The sequence below is a fragment of the Kryptolebias marmoratus genome, linkage group LG18, assembly GCF_001649575.2.
Source record: "Kryptolebias marmoratus isolate JLee-2015 linkage group LG18, ASM164957v2, whole genome shotgun sequence".
NCBI classification, from domain to species: Eukaryota; Metazoa; Chordata; class Actinopteri; order Cyprinodontiformes; family Rivulidae; genus Kryptolebias; species Kryptolebias marmoratus.
The window spans coordinates 17,131,100-17,148,110 of NC_051447.1; the positions used below are offsets into that span (position 1 = coordinate 17,131,100).

General features: G+C 38.1%; 1 protein-coding gene across 4 annotated transcripts in view; it reads right to left on the reverse strand.

The window, feature by feature from the left end:
* tbc1d22a (TBC1 domain family, member 22a) overlaps nt 1-17,011 on the reverse strand; it is a 137,238-nt gene that overhangs the window by 84,570 nt on the left and 35,657 nt on the right. Inside the window, exons 7-10 of one of the 4 annotated variants that reach the window (XM_037981210.1) lie at nt 14,253-14,381; nt 10,726-10,788; nt 10,188-10,253; nt 5,668-5,782 (exon numbers count right to left, since the gene is read on the reverse strand). In XM_037981210.1, coding sequence (XP_037837138.1) covers nt 5,668-5,782; nt 10,188-10,253; nt 10,726-10,788; nt 14,253-14,381 — 373 coding nt within the window. The remainder of the gene's footprint in view (nt 1-5,667; nt 5,783-10,187; nt 10,254-10,725; nt 10,789-14,252; nt 14,382-17,011) is intronic. The other 3 variants (XM_017436230.3, XM_017436229.3, XM_037981211.1) reach the window with 3 other exon arrangements.

Here is a 17,011-nt window from a genome sequence, read left to right on the forward strand (position 1 = left end):
CATCAAAATTAAACGAAATAAACATTTGAAATATATGAGTTTGTATGTAATGTATGAATATAATATACAAGTTTCACTTTTTAAATGGAATTACTGAAATCAATCTACTTTTTCATGATATTCTAATTTTATGACCAGCACCTGTAATATGAGCCACATTGCTTCAATTTTAGCTTCTCCCCATTGGCTTCCTGTAAAACTCAAAATAAAATTTAAAATCTTACCTCTAACATGAAAAGCTCTCCACAACCAAGTTTTATCTTATATGAAAGACCTTATTGTTCCTAACAGAGCACTTCACTCTCAGACTGCAGGTTTACTTGTGGTTCCAAAAGTTTCTAAAAAGTAAAACGGGAGGCCGAACTTTCAGTTATGAGGCTCCTCTGTTGTGGAACCAACTTCCAGTTTCTGTTTGTAAGGCTGACACCCTGCCTACTTTAAGACTGACTTGAAACTCAAGGTTGGATTGGGTTTCCTGAGCCATTCCTTGGTTATGCTGCTATAGGCTTAGACTGCTCTCCATGATTGTGTTTGCAATTATTGCTGTCATTACCCTGAGTTTTCCTTCCCATAGAAATTACACCTGGACCAATTATTCTGTATTTATGGTGTTTTTTTCCTCTCAAACTCTAGCCAGTTGAAGCAGAAGGTCGCCCATCTTTAGTCTGATTCTGCTAGCGCATGCGGTTCCTAAAATTGGGGTCGGGATGCCGATGTGGGTCATGAAATACCAAATGTGGGGTCTACAAAAAGCAAATTAACTTAAAAGATGATAAGATAGCATACTTAGCCTTGACTGTTATAAAAAGAAAGTAATGAAATGGATAAAAGCAATAAAATTGATCATGGTCCTTGTTAAATGGTTTATTAGCAATGGTTGTACACTTTATCCAACAACAGTCAGAGTCACGAGTCTCTGCGGCCCATTTCTTAGGTCAAAACCATTGTGCTAGAGGTTTGTCACAACGTACTGCTCAGGATGGGGGACGCAACAAAGTGAAAATATGACAATCTTGTAAATAACTGATTAATTGGACATTTGGACATTTCAGAATGTATTATATGTGCATATCTTGTAATTTATTTCTATTATATGACCTGTAACTGGGTTTAAACCTGTATCTGAACTTGATTTTTTTTGTATATTGTGCCCTGAGATGACTTTTGTTGTGAATTGGCATTGTTTGACCCTCACCAGCCTGTACTGGGACTGAGAACACCACCATAACAACCAGAACCTCTTAGACAGGACAAGGGAGACAAAATGAGTATCTAAAAGAGACCAGAGGCTTTAGCAATTTAATGCTCAAATCAGCTTTCTAGCCTTAAAATTCCGCTAATTCTGCTGATATTTCTTTACATAATGTTTTCTCTTCCGTATGACAGTTCAGTAGCATGACTCGGAGAAAAATGCATAAGAGATTTTTGAGTCTGGCCAACAAGCATTTTCAATGGCACTTGTTTGGGTGAAGCCTCGTGTTCAGGCTACAAATCCAGTCATGAAACGCTGAGTACATCCCACACATGGAGAGTGAGAGATATGCACTCTCATGCTGTTATGCTCTCACTCTCGGGCTGGCTGCAATCTTCTCTTGCCATCTTTTCTGCTCTTTTTTTTTCCCCCATTTCATGTTGCGTTCCCTTTTTGCTCTTTCCTCGTTCAATTGAGCTTTTAAATGCGACTTATTTTCTCCAAAGCTGCAACTTCTTTTATTTAGGTTTATTACCTGTAAGCATTACTGCCCACAAAGCTTGAGTAATGCACAGTTATGTGTAAAATTCACATTCTTGGTGTTAACTTTTTATATATTTGCACAGAACTTATTGAGCCAAAATAAAAAATAAAAAAATCACTATCTTGTGTACAGAAAGATAGCAAAGAAAAGAATGGTAAAAACTGTTTTTAACAACTAGAAAAAGAGGCAACAACATAGAAAGAGTGCACATCTCATATATTCTCCCCTCTCCACACAGGAGCAGGGTGAGGTTGGTCTCAAAAGGAGCTAAACAGCTCTCTGGCTCTCCCTCTCTCTCCATCAGAAGACGAGAGCAGCTAACAACAACATCACAGCACATCAACTCATCATGTAAGATGCCAGCCAGGCACGTTTGAAGGCTTGTTGGCTGTGTATGTTAGTCAAGGCTCATCAGCGCATGGAGGTGCATGGCACAGGAGCACGGGGTGAGGCTTTGAAAATCTGACAAAGAGTCGGAGAACGGCAAAGAGGGAGGAGAAACAAATGCAGGCAGAAGTAGGAATACAGGAAGCAAAAGGGGCATGGGAAATAAGATTTTAATATTAAAGACGAGCGAAAAAGTCAAGGAGAAAAGCTGAAAGCTGGTCCCTTTTTTAGAAGGTTTTTTTTTAATATAGTTAATCGTAGACGCCAAACATTAGGTCTTCTTGAAAAAGAAATCTTAAAAATGCAAGTTAGGGTATTTACAGGGTCTTTGAATTATGGGGGAAAAAATATGAATTTCAGCCTTATGATAAGTAAAATGCGACTTTTATTGAGTTTTTCAAATGTGCAGAGAATTATTTTGTTTTTACACGCACACATCTTTAAGGAATGCTGCGTTTATGGTCCACTGAAAGACATAAAAAGATGAACTCAAACTTTACCAGTACTTTTTATCCAGTGCGTTTAATAATAACCTGGTTATCAAACTTTTAATTGCCATTTGTTTGTTTTTTTCCCTTCCATTTGTCCATTAATCTACTGAGAGCTGTAACAGCTTTTACACTATTACTACTTTTATAGGTATTTATTTTAGTAAGTATAAAGTTCACAGTTCACAGGTGCAGAACACCTAGTTTAATTTAGCTATATTTGTTACAAGAACAGTCATAAATAGATAAAAGTGTATAATCGTTAGTGAGACTGTTTTCATTATGTCCTTAATTAACTAGCTTAATAGCACTGTTATTACCCATCGCCAAAGGCAAAAGGCAATAATTGGTTTGTCTGTCTGTGCATGTGTTTGTCTGCAGCATTAGGACAAATCTCATGAACCAGTGGATGGATTTTAATGAAACTCTCAGAAAGCAATCACTGGATGCACATCTACAATGTTTGCAGCTATCCTAATCCAAAATGGCCACCACAGCTAGGCAATCCTCGTCAACACAACAATGGCTAAAATCTTACAGATTTTAAGCTAAAATTTGGTGCAGTAGAAGCTGAATCGAAAAAAATTGCACACCTGTATTTAAAACTTTGACATTACCTATTGGAGTCAACTATGTTAGCAAAATATCTCATAAAGCACTCAATGGATTTTATCGAAACTCTCAAAGTAATGATTGGATGTACAATAAATGATTAACGTTTGGAGTCAGTTGTAGAGATATTGAACTAAAGTTGGTGCGGTAGCAGCTGAGAGTCATGCCAACAGCTCACCAGATAAGATCGTGCATACGTCTTTTAAAAGGTTTGACCAAAACCAATACAACGCCATCATTTTTAAGCCTAAGGTAACCTTGGTTTAAAACTCCAGCATGAAAGGCATCAGGAGAAATGTGTTCCTTTAGGACGGACAAGCTTCGACCAGTGATAGCTGGGGTCACTTGTGTCGACCACCTTTTTTTTGTAGTTAAGAAACTTAAAAGTTCTGGCTTTGTGTAAATGTGTGTCTGAACTTAAATTCCCCTGGTAGCTTAAAGCTCGAAGATAAATCTTTAAAAAAAAAAAAACGTTAATTTATGATTCAAACTGAAATCTGTCGTACTTCAAGCATCAAAGTCATAGATTTGCCACTTCAGAACATTATGTGTAATATCTCTCTTAAGAGCTGAATCTAATATTAATCAGTCTTTTGGAGGACCTTCAATTATTACAACTCTTCCTAGTTAGTTTGTGGTAAAAGCAATCCAATTGATCTCTCCAGTAAACTTTGCACTGAACGGTAACAGGCTGTAAAAGTAGCTTTGAAGACTCCTGCACTGCTTTGTGTCGTACCGAAAGAAGCAAATTGGTAGTAGAAGTTTGAACAAAAGCAGAAGAAATGCTTTAAAACAAACGCTCATTAGCAGCGAGTTAAGTTTCCTATGCCAAAAGTAAAAACAGAAAACTACCAGAGTCACGGAGTCCAACTGCTGGCGTGCTTCCCAACACTTAACTTGTATCTGTGTGACCACAGTGGGTCCAGAGTGTTCAAGTTATTCCTCAGAGAGCATTGTGGATTCCATTTAGCAGCTCTATTTTAAGTGGCTTCAAAGAGAGCTTGATGGACCAAATCGGAGCATAAGGAAATTAAGGAGACAGGATATAGAAACAAACATTACAGAGGAAGCAAGCGGAAACGCAAACATCCAGCAGTGTTGCAGCGAAAGCCTGGGGCTGAAATTTCTCTCCGTGCATACTTTTAATGTTAAAGTATGTGGAGATCATTTTAAACAATTTGAAGAAATAAATGACGCTGCAAGATAAGCAGGGTGGGAATCAAAATCGGAATAGGCTGTTGGGGAAACTGTTTGTTTTTCTTGGGGAAAATAGACAAATAATGTATTGTTTTAGTTTTATTTGTGCACAGAAAATGAAAAACAATATAATTACTGTGTAACCCTAATGTTCCCAGCACCACAGCTGGTGTTCTTTTTACATGGGGGCTCCTGTTGTCAGCCATCTGATACAAGCAACAAATGGTAGCCAAACAAACCAAAAAGGAAAAAAAAAAAAAAAAAAAGCTAGTTCCTATTTTTTAGTAGCTTAAACACGACTAAAAAGATGAAACTCAGATCCGTGCTACGTTGACCATATTCATGTCTCTTCTTACAGTCTGTTTGCACTTTGAAGTAGTGTGTTTGCACTGACACAGGAATTAAGTGTGACAGTAAAATAAAACATTCATCTGTGTAAATGTGGCATAGCATAAACGCAAACAGCAGGAGGGCTCTGGAGAGAACAGTGGGGTGTGCACAAACACACACGCTAACACGACTCACACACACACACGGCCTCATCAGAAGTGTTAACCAGAAAATGTCTTGATAAATAGAACTTTAAAGCATATTCAGACATGAACTAAAAAGGAAGTGTGCACTGAAACAAAAGTGGAGGAAATGGAGGAAAACCGTTAAGATTATTCCGATTTCCACTTTCTGTACAGCTCTGACTTAGAATTTAAATTTTTCTTTCCAATTTCTGGTTTTAATCTAAATTTTAACCAGCTTATAATAAAATGTATACATTAAAATTAACTTCTAGTGTTCTCTCTTCATCATTGGAAATCCACCAGGGTATCGGACAGAGGTACCTATAGAAATAAAACTCAACTGAAAAACAAACAAAACAAAAAACTATTATGTTGTCAAACCAGAAAAATACAAACCAAAAAAAAATTGGATTTTTTTCAGATTGTCCTAACTTTAATCCATCTTAAATCAAACAAGACAGGTAAAGAGCTACAGGGGGACCAGTCGGCTGTAAAAAGAGACCTCCTTGAGGGTCCCAGGAGAGGTTTTCTGCAACATGTGCAGGCGAACAACTAAATCTTGCTTATTGCCAGCTACAAAAAGGACTGTGGAGAACAGCACTTTAAAAAGATGGACAGCAAAGAGAGATGACAGACCCTCACTTCAAAAGAGCATTACACAACAGATTAGAGAGTTTTAAAGTAAAAGTAGAAAGGATAAAATAGAGGTAGGGACAGCGGGACATTACTCACCAATATACTCAAAGACGAAGACGACGAAGAAAGGCGTGACCAGGTCGTTGATGCCCTGCACGTAGCCGCTGGCCGGGTGGCGGATGGCCCAGATGAACAGGATGCGCTCAAAGATCTTCAACAAACACATGGGATGACGTTGAAATGAACAAAAAGATATTAGATTTCACAACCTGCATATTTAAGCAAAATAAATACAGTCGATTTTAATTGACGAAATAAAAAAACCTTGAGAAGAGAGTGCAGCGTTTCCCCTACAACCGTGTCGGCTCAGCGGGCAAACACAAATCCATATGGGGCCAAAACAGAGCAAGTTGCACTTTTCTGCTCATTGCCTGGGCAACACTCAGGTCAGAAGAGCCTTTAATTACTGCAGAGTAAGTAATTAAAGAACAAACAGAAAGGGCAAAACGCCGAATGTAAATAAACCATTTTCAGAGCTCCTGCTGTGCCGTGAAAGTGACGCCAACAGCGCCGATGTGCCCCCGCGGTCTGTTTAGTTGTTTCAGTTGCATATTACCAGGCCGGAATGAAGATTATAGGGGAAACTTATAATTGCACGTTTTCATTAATAAGGTCTTAGTAAATGAGTGCAACGTGGAAAAATCAGGAACAGGAATCAGAACAATTACGGTCCAATAAGTTGGGTAAAAAAGGAAACACTGGAATGTTTAAAGTGAGGAGTAGAATAACTCACAAATGTCCATGTTACAAGGGTAAAGTTACTCTCATTACTACGTTTGAAGCTATTGGCTTTGTTGCGTTAAGGAAAGTCATTTAATTTGAATATTGGTTTCCAACTAAGTGATGCATCAACATCAATTACCTAAATGTTACACAAGTATTTTATTTGTCTGCAACAGCCCGTTTTATTCCACTGGAACCTTTTATATCGCCTGTCGCCAAAAGGCAAAGCTTTGTCTGTAGTGATAAAAAAAATATCTCGAACCACTGAACAGATTTTATTAATTTAGTAATCTTTAAGTGAGTAACTTTTTGAGTCAACCCCATTCACGATGGTCACTAAATGATCTTAGTGAACACAAAATGCTACAGATTTTAGATTATCACGTAAAATCGCACATATCATTGACAAAGTTTGACCAAAATGCCTATAACACTGTCGCTTCTTAGCATAAGATTATTTTAGTTGAAAATACTGGCATGAAAGAGGACGGGCGATATGCATTCTTCCAAAAAGTGCTAAATCATCTCCCTTTTATTTACACAGATATTTATTACTTGAATGCAGCAGATTTAAGGTAAATTGTTGCTGATAACATAATTTCTTGTTTTTGTGCTCGTTAAAGGCCTGGAGAATAATAAAATACAGAATGAATAAATAATCAGTAATGACAATTGCAAATATCGTGGAAATGGTTGAGGCGTGTCTGAATTTGAGATTACTTTTTAATTCTGTTCCATCATCAATAAGCAACAACTGACAGGTTAACTCCTCAGCTGATTTTTTTCATATTTTTTTTGTTTTTAAAGAGAAAAGGTTCACTTTGAACTTCGTGCTGTGTTTTTGTGTTTGCACGCTCCCCTCCTCTCCACTCAGTTTGTCTCATGTTTTTTTCCCCCCTCAAGGATTCTTCACCTGCATCACCTTCTATAGTTTTTTTTTTGGTAAGGCAAACATTTCCATCTTCGTTATAAGTGACTGTTTAATGCTGTCAGGCTCAGTGAAATGAAGGAGGTTTGATGCTAGGCTTGTTTTTCTGCTGTGCAAATGGCTCCCCGCCCCTTCGTCAAAAAATATAAAAAACATTTCTCATATCTTGATGTACCCAACCCATCAAGCTCTTTTTTTTGTTTTGGGGATAAGTGACTTTCTGAATAACCCCATAGCTCTTTTTAAAACAAAATATAACCTAACCAAGGTGATGTGAGACAGGAGATATTGGTGAGATGCTCTTTTCTCAGACTTTCTCCTCTACCTGCCTCCTCTTTTCTTATCAAAGCCGCATCCATCAAACAGGTAGAGGTGCTGGCGATAGCAGGGTGAGTGGGTAATGGGACTTTCTTTTCATGCAACCTCAAAAGCTGACATGCATATTTCACACAGAGACATTCTGAGTGAACTCAGGCCCAAACCTTCTCTTACTGTGGGCAGAGAGCCATTTCAATGTTTGTGTGGAAAAACAGGAAAAATAAGAGCTCAGAGAGAATTTTCTTCAGGTTTAAGTCAAAATTCTGCTAATCTCTCATTGTTTTCGGATTCTTTTACCAGGAAATCAGCTTTATTTTGTCTCCAGTGTCACACGGATACAGCTTTATTCCATTTTAGCTCCAGACCTTGAAGACTTAGATATGGCTAATCTTAAAGAAGGTGGACAGGATATTGTGACAAAGTTGAGGACAAAAGCCCTTCACTGATGCTTGCACATAAACTGAAAAAAGGTCAAGCAGGATTGGTTTAAACACTCACACAGAAAAATTTGATCAAAATTGAGCTTAGCAGTGACAAACGTGAGGAAAACAGAGAGGAGGAGGGGGGGTTTAGACTGAATTTGGTGTTTGGAGTCTGTTGCCATGCCAACATACAGAGGCTTGCAAAAGTATCCATCTCTCTTGGTATATCTTGTTGCCTTATAACACGACATTTCATTGGATTTATAATTTGATTAAAAGCAATATTTCTACCAACAAATATGTCCTGGTCTCAAACAAGTCGTTCTCATTCCTCTCATGATGCTGCCACCACCACCATGCTTCACTGTAATGATGGTGTTCTCACCATGATGAGGGGTGACAGATTGGACAGAGAATTACTCTTGATGGCCTAAAAGGCTCAAGTTAGGTCTCATCTGACCACAGCACCCTTTTCCACATCTTAGGGGAGGATATTGCCCCTCTTACCCAGTCCGTGGGTTTTGGTGGACGACCATTTTTTGGCAGGTTTTCTGTGGTGACATCTCATTAAATGGTGTTTAGTGAGATGTTCAGGGTTCTGGGATATTTTTATTTAACAAACTAACCTTAATCAGTTCTCATCTCCTCTGTCTCTGATCTGTGTGGAGTGTTTCTTGGTTTTCATGCCGTCTCTTGCTTGGTGATAGTCCTCACTACTTAGAGGTGTTTCACTGGCTGTTACAACAGGTGTTTATTTAACAATTTAACAAATTATTTAGCTTCTGAAGGGAATAGATGGGGTTTCAAAGCAAAGGGACATTACTTCTCAGTTGCTTTTTTAATATTTAAAACAAGTTTCGTTTCCCCTGTTCGACTTCATTAATCTGATTTTGCTTTGTTGTTTTTTTTGGTTAAATTAATGCTTTTAATCCAATTAAATTCTAGGTTGTAAGACAACAAAGAAGAAAGATTACAAAGAGGAATGAATACTTTTGTAAGGCACTACGTTTACGGATCAAGCTGTGTGAATATTTCAGTACGCTTTGGTTGCTTTTATTTTGAACGCAAAAAGAGCCAAGCTGCTGCGTGGGGATAACAGAGAAAAATCTGTCTTCTGCTTCGGAAGAAAAGGCGGAAAAATACAACATTTTTACAGTAGTAGTTCTAGAAAAGCTGGTGGGGAGTCGTCCCTGTCTGATCTCATTTCCTCCTTACTGCTCTGATTACAGAGCAGGATTTTAACCTGTACAAAATGCTGGCAGTGGGAGGTGGCACTGCCTTGGGTGCTGTGAGTGTGAACTAAAGTGCCTGTGTGCATACTGGAGCCTTTACACTGCTGGATGCTGGAGGATCTCTGCTTTTACACACAGAAATATTTACTGTATGAGAGGCTCGCTGACACCTCTGTGCAGGTGAGCACACGAATCAGCCTGAAGTCTTGGACTCCTCATTAGCCTCCATCTCATTATGGGAATGTTCTGCTTTCGGCTACTCGGGCCATTTTTGTTACATGCCTGCCCAGAAGTGCCGTATTAATAACATCAGCAATGTAAATAAAAGGAATTGGGTTCGTTTCTGTATCAAGTGGCACTGAAAACCTTTGCTGATAGTCCTGATGACCTGCTGGACCTACAAACATATTATAACATTTACATCTAATATTTATTTTAACTAATAAAGCTATTAGCTAAGGACTCAAACCTTGTTAAACAAAAAGGTTAAGAGGTTTTAAAGACAATTACTTCATACATCCTCAACAAAACAGCGAAATGTTTTATTCAGAAGCGCAAAGAAAGCAGAAGATATCAGAGCGTCAATCATGCTGGGTGAAAGTTTTACAGTGTCTGATCCTCGGCATGCCTGCAATAATTATTTATGCATTTGTGCTTTTAATTTATGTTTCCATACCAGCGTCATGCAATGTGCCGAAGCAAGGGTTTTCCCATTTCAATTGCCAAGGCAGATAAGGAAAAAAAAAACGCTTAAAATGTTTCTGTGGCATACTTTAATTAATCCCTTATTTCCTTTTACTGCATTTTCCCCACTGAACTAAAACTTTAAATTGATGTGATCCCAGGGTATAAGCAATTAGCCGATCTGCCTTAAAGCAAAAGGGAAAACCCTGCTACATGAAGTGCATTGTGTGTGCTCCTGAAGGGTCTCACCTCTTGAACAGAAGCTTGTTGAAAGAGAGGAATAAGAGGATTAGTTCTCGGTATGTCAATGTGAATCTGCAGAGAGAGAAAGAGAGAAAAAAAAAAGACAAACACGGAAGCAACAGGCAGGTTAGCATAGATCTGGGCATTACAGACGATGACAGAAACAGAGCGACAGCAACAGTTAGTGGATTGGTGTTCTTGATTGAAGTCAGACTGGGGTTTCAGCGCTCTGAAATGGAAAGCAGCTGTGGTCTTCAGTGTGAATGTGCGCATGAATGTGTTTGCATAATGAGGTGCCTCTGTGATCCTATGTGCTTGTGAGTGCCATTGTGTGTGTTTCTGCTTTAGTGAGACCACGTTTTCCACCATTTCAGACTGTCTAACCCGCAGATGAACGACACAACAGGCGGACAGATTCATCAGAAGGGAGCCAGACGGATGCAGGGCAGCAGCTGGAGCAGAGCCAACTGAAATGGTCCGTAAGCGGGTGCGCGCTCGTTACTCGGGACTGTAACCACAGCCCAGTCCGCGGTGGACACCTTACCTCTGTCACCTTTGGCTGCAGCACCAAAGATTCAGGACTCATCCTAGGAATGTCTATATGGATCTGACAGCAACATGAAGAAGACGTGTTAGACATAATGTTAAATGGATTTCAGTATTATCAACTCATGTCAACACAACGCAGCCATCATTGAGCAAGCAAGCAAGAGCTGTTGTTGTAACACTATCTAGGCTTCTGATTGGTCGATGTTGGGGGCCAGACACTGCATTGTTTTCCAGGCCGTGAAGGACAGACGTCAGAATGTTCAAGAAGAGAACTGTTGGATTGTACCAACCAAAAACAATGCCAAGACAATCTATTTCAAATCTCCAGTCTATATGTTTTTATTCAAATCTATTTTACAAGATTACTTACTTCAGCTTTACTGCCTTGGGTGATAGTTCCTTGTCTTGGCTAAATGAATTCTTTATTTGATTTTCTGAAAACTCTCCCAGGCCTTCCAAAAAGTCAAAAATTCTCACAAATTATCCTCCAAAACTGCTAATGTTGGACTTTTCAAAGACACTCCCAGCCTTGTTCCAAATGCCACGAAAATGCATTTCTGATGTTCTAAATTTCACATTTTTCTTGGGGAGGGACCCTCAGACCTCCCTTGGTTAACCCCCTACTTTTTCTAAATAGCCTCCTACTTCTGAAACTTTTGAACCCCTTGATAAAGTGACTGTTATCAAACTCTGCTGTGCTGGTCGGGCTGAGACCTTCCCTCGCACTCACAATGAAACTTTCAAAAGCAACCACTTTGAGGACCAAGTATCTGGAGCATTATTAATTACAGGCAGATCACAAGACTAACAGGTGCAAGTTTAAGCTGCAAATATGCAAAAGTGAAGACGACATTTAAAAATTGACGGCAGAAATTGGAGAACTAACAGCTATGCCATATGACCACTTATCTCCAGCCTAAAGTAAAACCACTTTTTAATCAGAAATTTGAATAGTGAGTCCACCAAGTGTATCTGCCTGAAGTTCAACATACAAAGAAGCGGCTGCACTGCCCACTGATGATATTTTTCTTTATCAAAGTGTATTACTCCAGATTCTTATCAAGTACCGGATGAAGAGATAAGCAGCAGCAGCTAACGCTCTTTACAAGCATCTGCTGAAGGGCAAGATGATTGAGAGGACTAAACACAAATATCTGCTAACTGCGATGAAATGACTTCCTTATAAAAAGGATATCTAAAACCGAACATGGTAAGTCATTTTACCCCAGCAATCTCTACATACTACACTTTTAAGGTTTGTTAAAACCTACAAAACTTGAAGAATTTTAAAAATCTACAAAAAAAATGTCCATTCCTTTGATTCTCTTACTGGTCCAATATGTTCATATCCACTTTAGCAGAAGAATTAAATTTAAGTTTTAAACACAAAGTCAATGTCTTTCAACAAACTCCCAGGGCATTTCTTCTACCACTTATTATTTTTTTTAAATGTTTAAAAGATTTACCGAATACTTCCTATGGGAAAAAGCTAATTAAATGTACTTAAAATCTTGTAGAGCAAGCTGGAAGTTCCACACATGCATATTTAAATATACTGTATATACACAAGCTGCTTGGGCAAGTTACCAGCAACACAAACAAGGATGTAAAAGACATGAGTAAAAAAACTCCAGAAACAGATGGCTATTCAAATCGATGATGAACCATAAAATATAAATAGAGATGATTCAAACAAACAAGACAAAGACTAAAGGATATGCATTCCTATTCTGTCTGTTAAACTTACAAGGGGAAACACAAAAGACAGAAACAAGATCCAAACAGGTGATTGGCAAAAACAAAAAAAAGAAAAACGCTCAAAATGACCAATCAAGCCAAATCAAGAACAAGCAGAATCTGGCAGAAGACGGGCTACAAGACATGATCCAAACAATCAGGAAAAACAAAGTGTGCCAGCTTTCTGACACTGTGAGGAGATCGATGGAAAATTGGACGGAATATGAAGAATGTGCGTTTTGCGATTGGCAACCCACTGTGATGTTTCATATCAGCTCCAAGTGAACAGAAAGTAGACGCGTGTTAAAAACGAACGAGTGCAGGTGGGGGAAAAGACTGAAGAATAAGTCAGTTAGACATGTTCAAAACCAAAGAAAAGTGCTCATTTGGGCAGCTCTTTGAAGCTGGTTGTCTTCTACTCTAAGCAGAGCTCGACCACACTCGTCTCATAGTCAACACAAGCAGACCCAGAAGTACATCAGAAAGAAAGACAAAAGAGCACAATAACAACGGAGCATAGAAAGTATTTCTTGAAAAATAACTGGGTATAGCAACAGGATAACTGTCAAAAAGATGCCATTTACAGACTCGATAAAACTAAAACTAGTAACTGATAACATGCCCATTTTTAATTGTATCAGTAATTTGATCTGACCTCCGTTAGCTGGCATACAAATTCACACCACACCACTGAGAACAGAGACATATCGCCAAATGGTTTTAATTATAAAGGTCCCACACTGATACCACTTAGTCAGTTTTATTAAACCATCATCCAATCTTCTATAAAACCCCAAAAGGAATCTAAGCATACTTGTCTCTTCTGTGAGACGAGACTGTTAACTTGAATCTGTCATCAACACAACAATGACCAAACTGTAGAAACTGTCATCTGCCTGTGTTGTCAATGAGCAACTTACAGTCAGTAACATTTTGGTTGTTTTTTTGAAATTGATGGCTCATTCAATGGAACAAACATTTAAACCCTCCTGTAGCACCACATTCCTGAGAATCCCACATGGATTTGATGTAGAATTAGCAGTTTAACTCTGTTTAAAGAGGCTAAGAGTAACGATTATCCATTCTACAGACATCAAGACAACATGAAACACAAAGCTGAAAAACAGTGTTTGGAAACACCCTCACATGTAAGGATCTGTATCAAGGTTAAAGTCTTAATATTGTGACAAATAGTCTGATTTATTCCAAGGAAAGTTATATTTACAGGAGGTCATTTTGGTAATTGCACAGTGACCTCTGTTGTCCATTTTTCAGTCTGCTCTTCAAGTCCACATGAGTTTTACAAAAAACAAAAAAAGGTATATCTTGAATAAATTCATAAACCGTCTGCATGCACTGTCCTGTGAATGCATATAACACCAAATAGCCATAACAATATGACCACCAACACGTATAGTAACATTACTCATCTTGCTCCAATGCAAATTACAATCCATTTACATTCCCAACATCAACAATCTTGTGAAATCTGATGTTATCTCAGGAAGGAAATTCCAATCAACAGCCACCCCAAGGCACCCACTGGAGTTTCCTGCACATGCCCTTAAGGCTCAAAACGCCTTTGATGACAAGGGTGTGCTATTCAATACTCGCTGGGTGATCATAATGTTATAACTAGTCATCAGTGTAGATTCACAATCATCCAAATCATGGTAATTCTAGGTGCTTGAATCAAAGGTAATTGGACTTCAATCCGAAAGTTCAATCACCTTCTCTTCAAGCACCTGGGATTATGGTGGATCATTGTATGTGCTATAGTTTTACCTGTCTGTACGTGTCTTGATGATGTTCTTCATTGCGAGAGTCATAGTATTGCTGGATGAAGCCAAAATATTCTTGTCTCTTCCTTTGTAGAACACTTTCTCTCCTCTCAGCATTGGCTGGCAGATAACCCTAACAGAGGGGGAGAAAAAAAAATAAGAAAATACACCTTTTACTTATTGATTGGACTGATAACTCTATTTAAACTGTTCCACATTTTGATATACTTATGTTTTAAATTATACCGTACAGTTCAGTGCAAGTTTCAGACCTTAATTGAAGCAGTGGGAGCTCGGTTATGAAGTGAAGTTGTGGTTAGAGAAGAAAAAGATGCTCTGGTAGTTTTCAGTGCCAGTTGCCTGGCAACTCATCTTTGGACAGAAAGTGAATAGTACTTTCCAATTCTTATGCTAAGCTAATCAACTGTGAGCTGCAGCTTTTTTAAGATATACTAAACAGAGCTAGCACAGGCTCTGATGTCATTTCTCTCATCATGAACACTTCCTTACAAAATGTCTTCAGTGTCAACTGTCATGTGTCTACATAAACTATTTTTTTCTTTAAATGTTTACAACAACTCTGATTTCCCCAGAAGTATTAAGATCGCATGATATGTAAGTAATAAAACTTGAAAAAGTAACTGTTTTTAATGTCTTTATATACATATCATTTGGTAACATGCATACAGCTGAACATTTATAAGTTTTGGGGATGGACAATGTTTTAAGATAAACACTCTACAGGTCATTTTTTTCACCAACAACATTTGTCATGCTGACACATTTTGAACTATAATATTTAGCACTGGAATAGTAAAGGGGTATCGGTTTGTACTTAAATAAATCTAATAGTATTTTTGTTTAAAATGCTCATCTTTAGTGGGGTTTGGGACTGAAATCTGTCTCTGAACTCTATTTATTTGTTAGACAAATTTTGCTCAGTTTTGTTTTACTACTGTAAACCAGAGTACGACAATCTGAAAAAAAGACGACTTTCTGCTGAATGACCAAATGCTTTCTGCTTCTCAGGGATTACCTTCCCATGTGTCTGGGACTGATTTTTTCGGACAGATTACGTGAGCATGCATTTGTGAAAAAGTGCGTCCCCTTTGCGCAGTCAGGCTTGCACAATGAGGAGAAAGCAAAGTTTAAATTGAACAACAAATATTATGTGTAGTAAAAGCAGCAACTTAAAACAGGGGTTCTAAAATTATCCACAGAGCTAAATTTTTCAAAACTGCCCTAAAACATGAAGGCAGGCTCTGAAAACTTGTCCCTGGGATGGAAAAAAAAAAAGTATGTTCAACTGTGGAGCTCACTGACGGGGGTTTGTAAAATGCTGTGACATTTTCTTTTTTAGAACTATTATTTTGATAAAGATAAGTCACAAAAAAAAACATACAATAAGTTTTTGGCAACGATGATGCCCTCCAAATCCTGAACAAATAGTTTTGTAAACTAAATTTAAACAGATACTTGCAAAGAATAACAGTGTTAAAATGTACAAATAAATATAGTAGAAGAGAAAAATGGCTGCCCAAAGGTTTGTCTCAAATGGAAGTCTTGTGTTAATAAATCCAGCGAATTTGCGCCAATCAGCCCAACGTTTCCTAAAGCTTGTATCTCGGTGGGTTCAACTGTTGACAACTCTCAGGCAAACAGCATTTGCGAGTTTCCAAAACGTCTCAAAACCTCTGCAGGTGTTAGTTTCCTCAAATAAGTCGCAGAGGCTCGCAATCTTCTAGTTTAAATTTTGAAAATGTTCAAAAAATTTACGCAATGAATTGCCGTAGATGTTTAGAACCCTTCTCAATTTTGTTGCGGGCGTCTCAAAGCCTTTTTGAACCTTTCTCACTTTAATTTTTGTAAATTATAGCCGTTGTTTTGACACCTGCACTAGCAAAAATACTTGCGACTGCAGCCCTAAATGTCCAGGTTTTAAAAAATAAATAAATAAATAAATAAAATACCAAATGTAAAGATTAAATCATTTAAAAACAAAAATCTACCTTTCATTTTAAAAGTGTACTTTGGTAGATTCAAACAAATTTTGGGCCGGCTGCCAACATGGGTACCAAGCAAGTAGGTGGAGGTGGGCAACAAAATGATGCACACGGCCTAGAATTCATTTTTGCAAACAAAGCACGTGAAAATGGGCTGTGATTTAAACAAAAAACTGGTTTCTGAAAACCCAGTTGCACTCATTGCAAGATGGGGTTGGGTTGCATTCATTTTTATGGCAATTCTGAGTCACCAACTAGTCTCCAACAGTTGCAATCCAGTGAGATACTTCACCAAGCCTCCTATCAGACCTCTACAGGATGATGCTAACAAGTGAACATAAAAACGTGTTCAGCATTTGTGGGGCTGGTTTATCAGTTTCAAACTACCAAAAAAGACGTAAGAAAATTTATTAGGATTAAAAAGTGACGTTCAATGGATCTTCGATGCATTAATAAGTTACTCAATGGGTTTCTGACCAAGCACGAGTTTATGATAAGTTGGGAATTTAAATGTATTGTTGACTCAGGAGGTAGAGCAGAATGTTCATGACATGGATTGGTCCGGAGTCCTCCAGCTCTGATTTTCAGGTTTCCTTTGAGTAATAAACTGAACCTCTAATCTCTTCAGATATGTTGTTGTGTGAATGCTTTGTATGTCATTTAAATGTATAAATTTGTTTCTAAATGTGGAAATTGCACTTAATAGTCATTCAGATTAGAAAACTGCTTAACCAGTCATGTTAGTTTAATATTTATATTA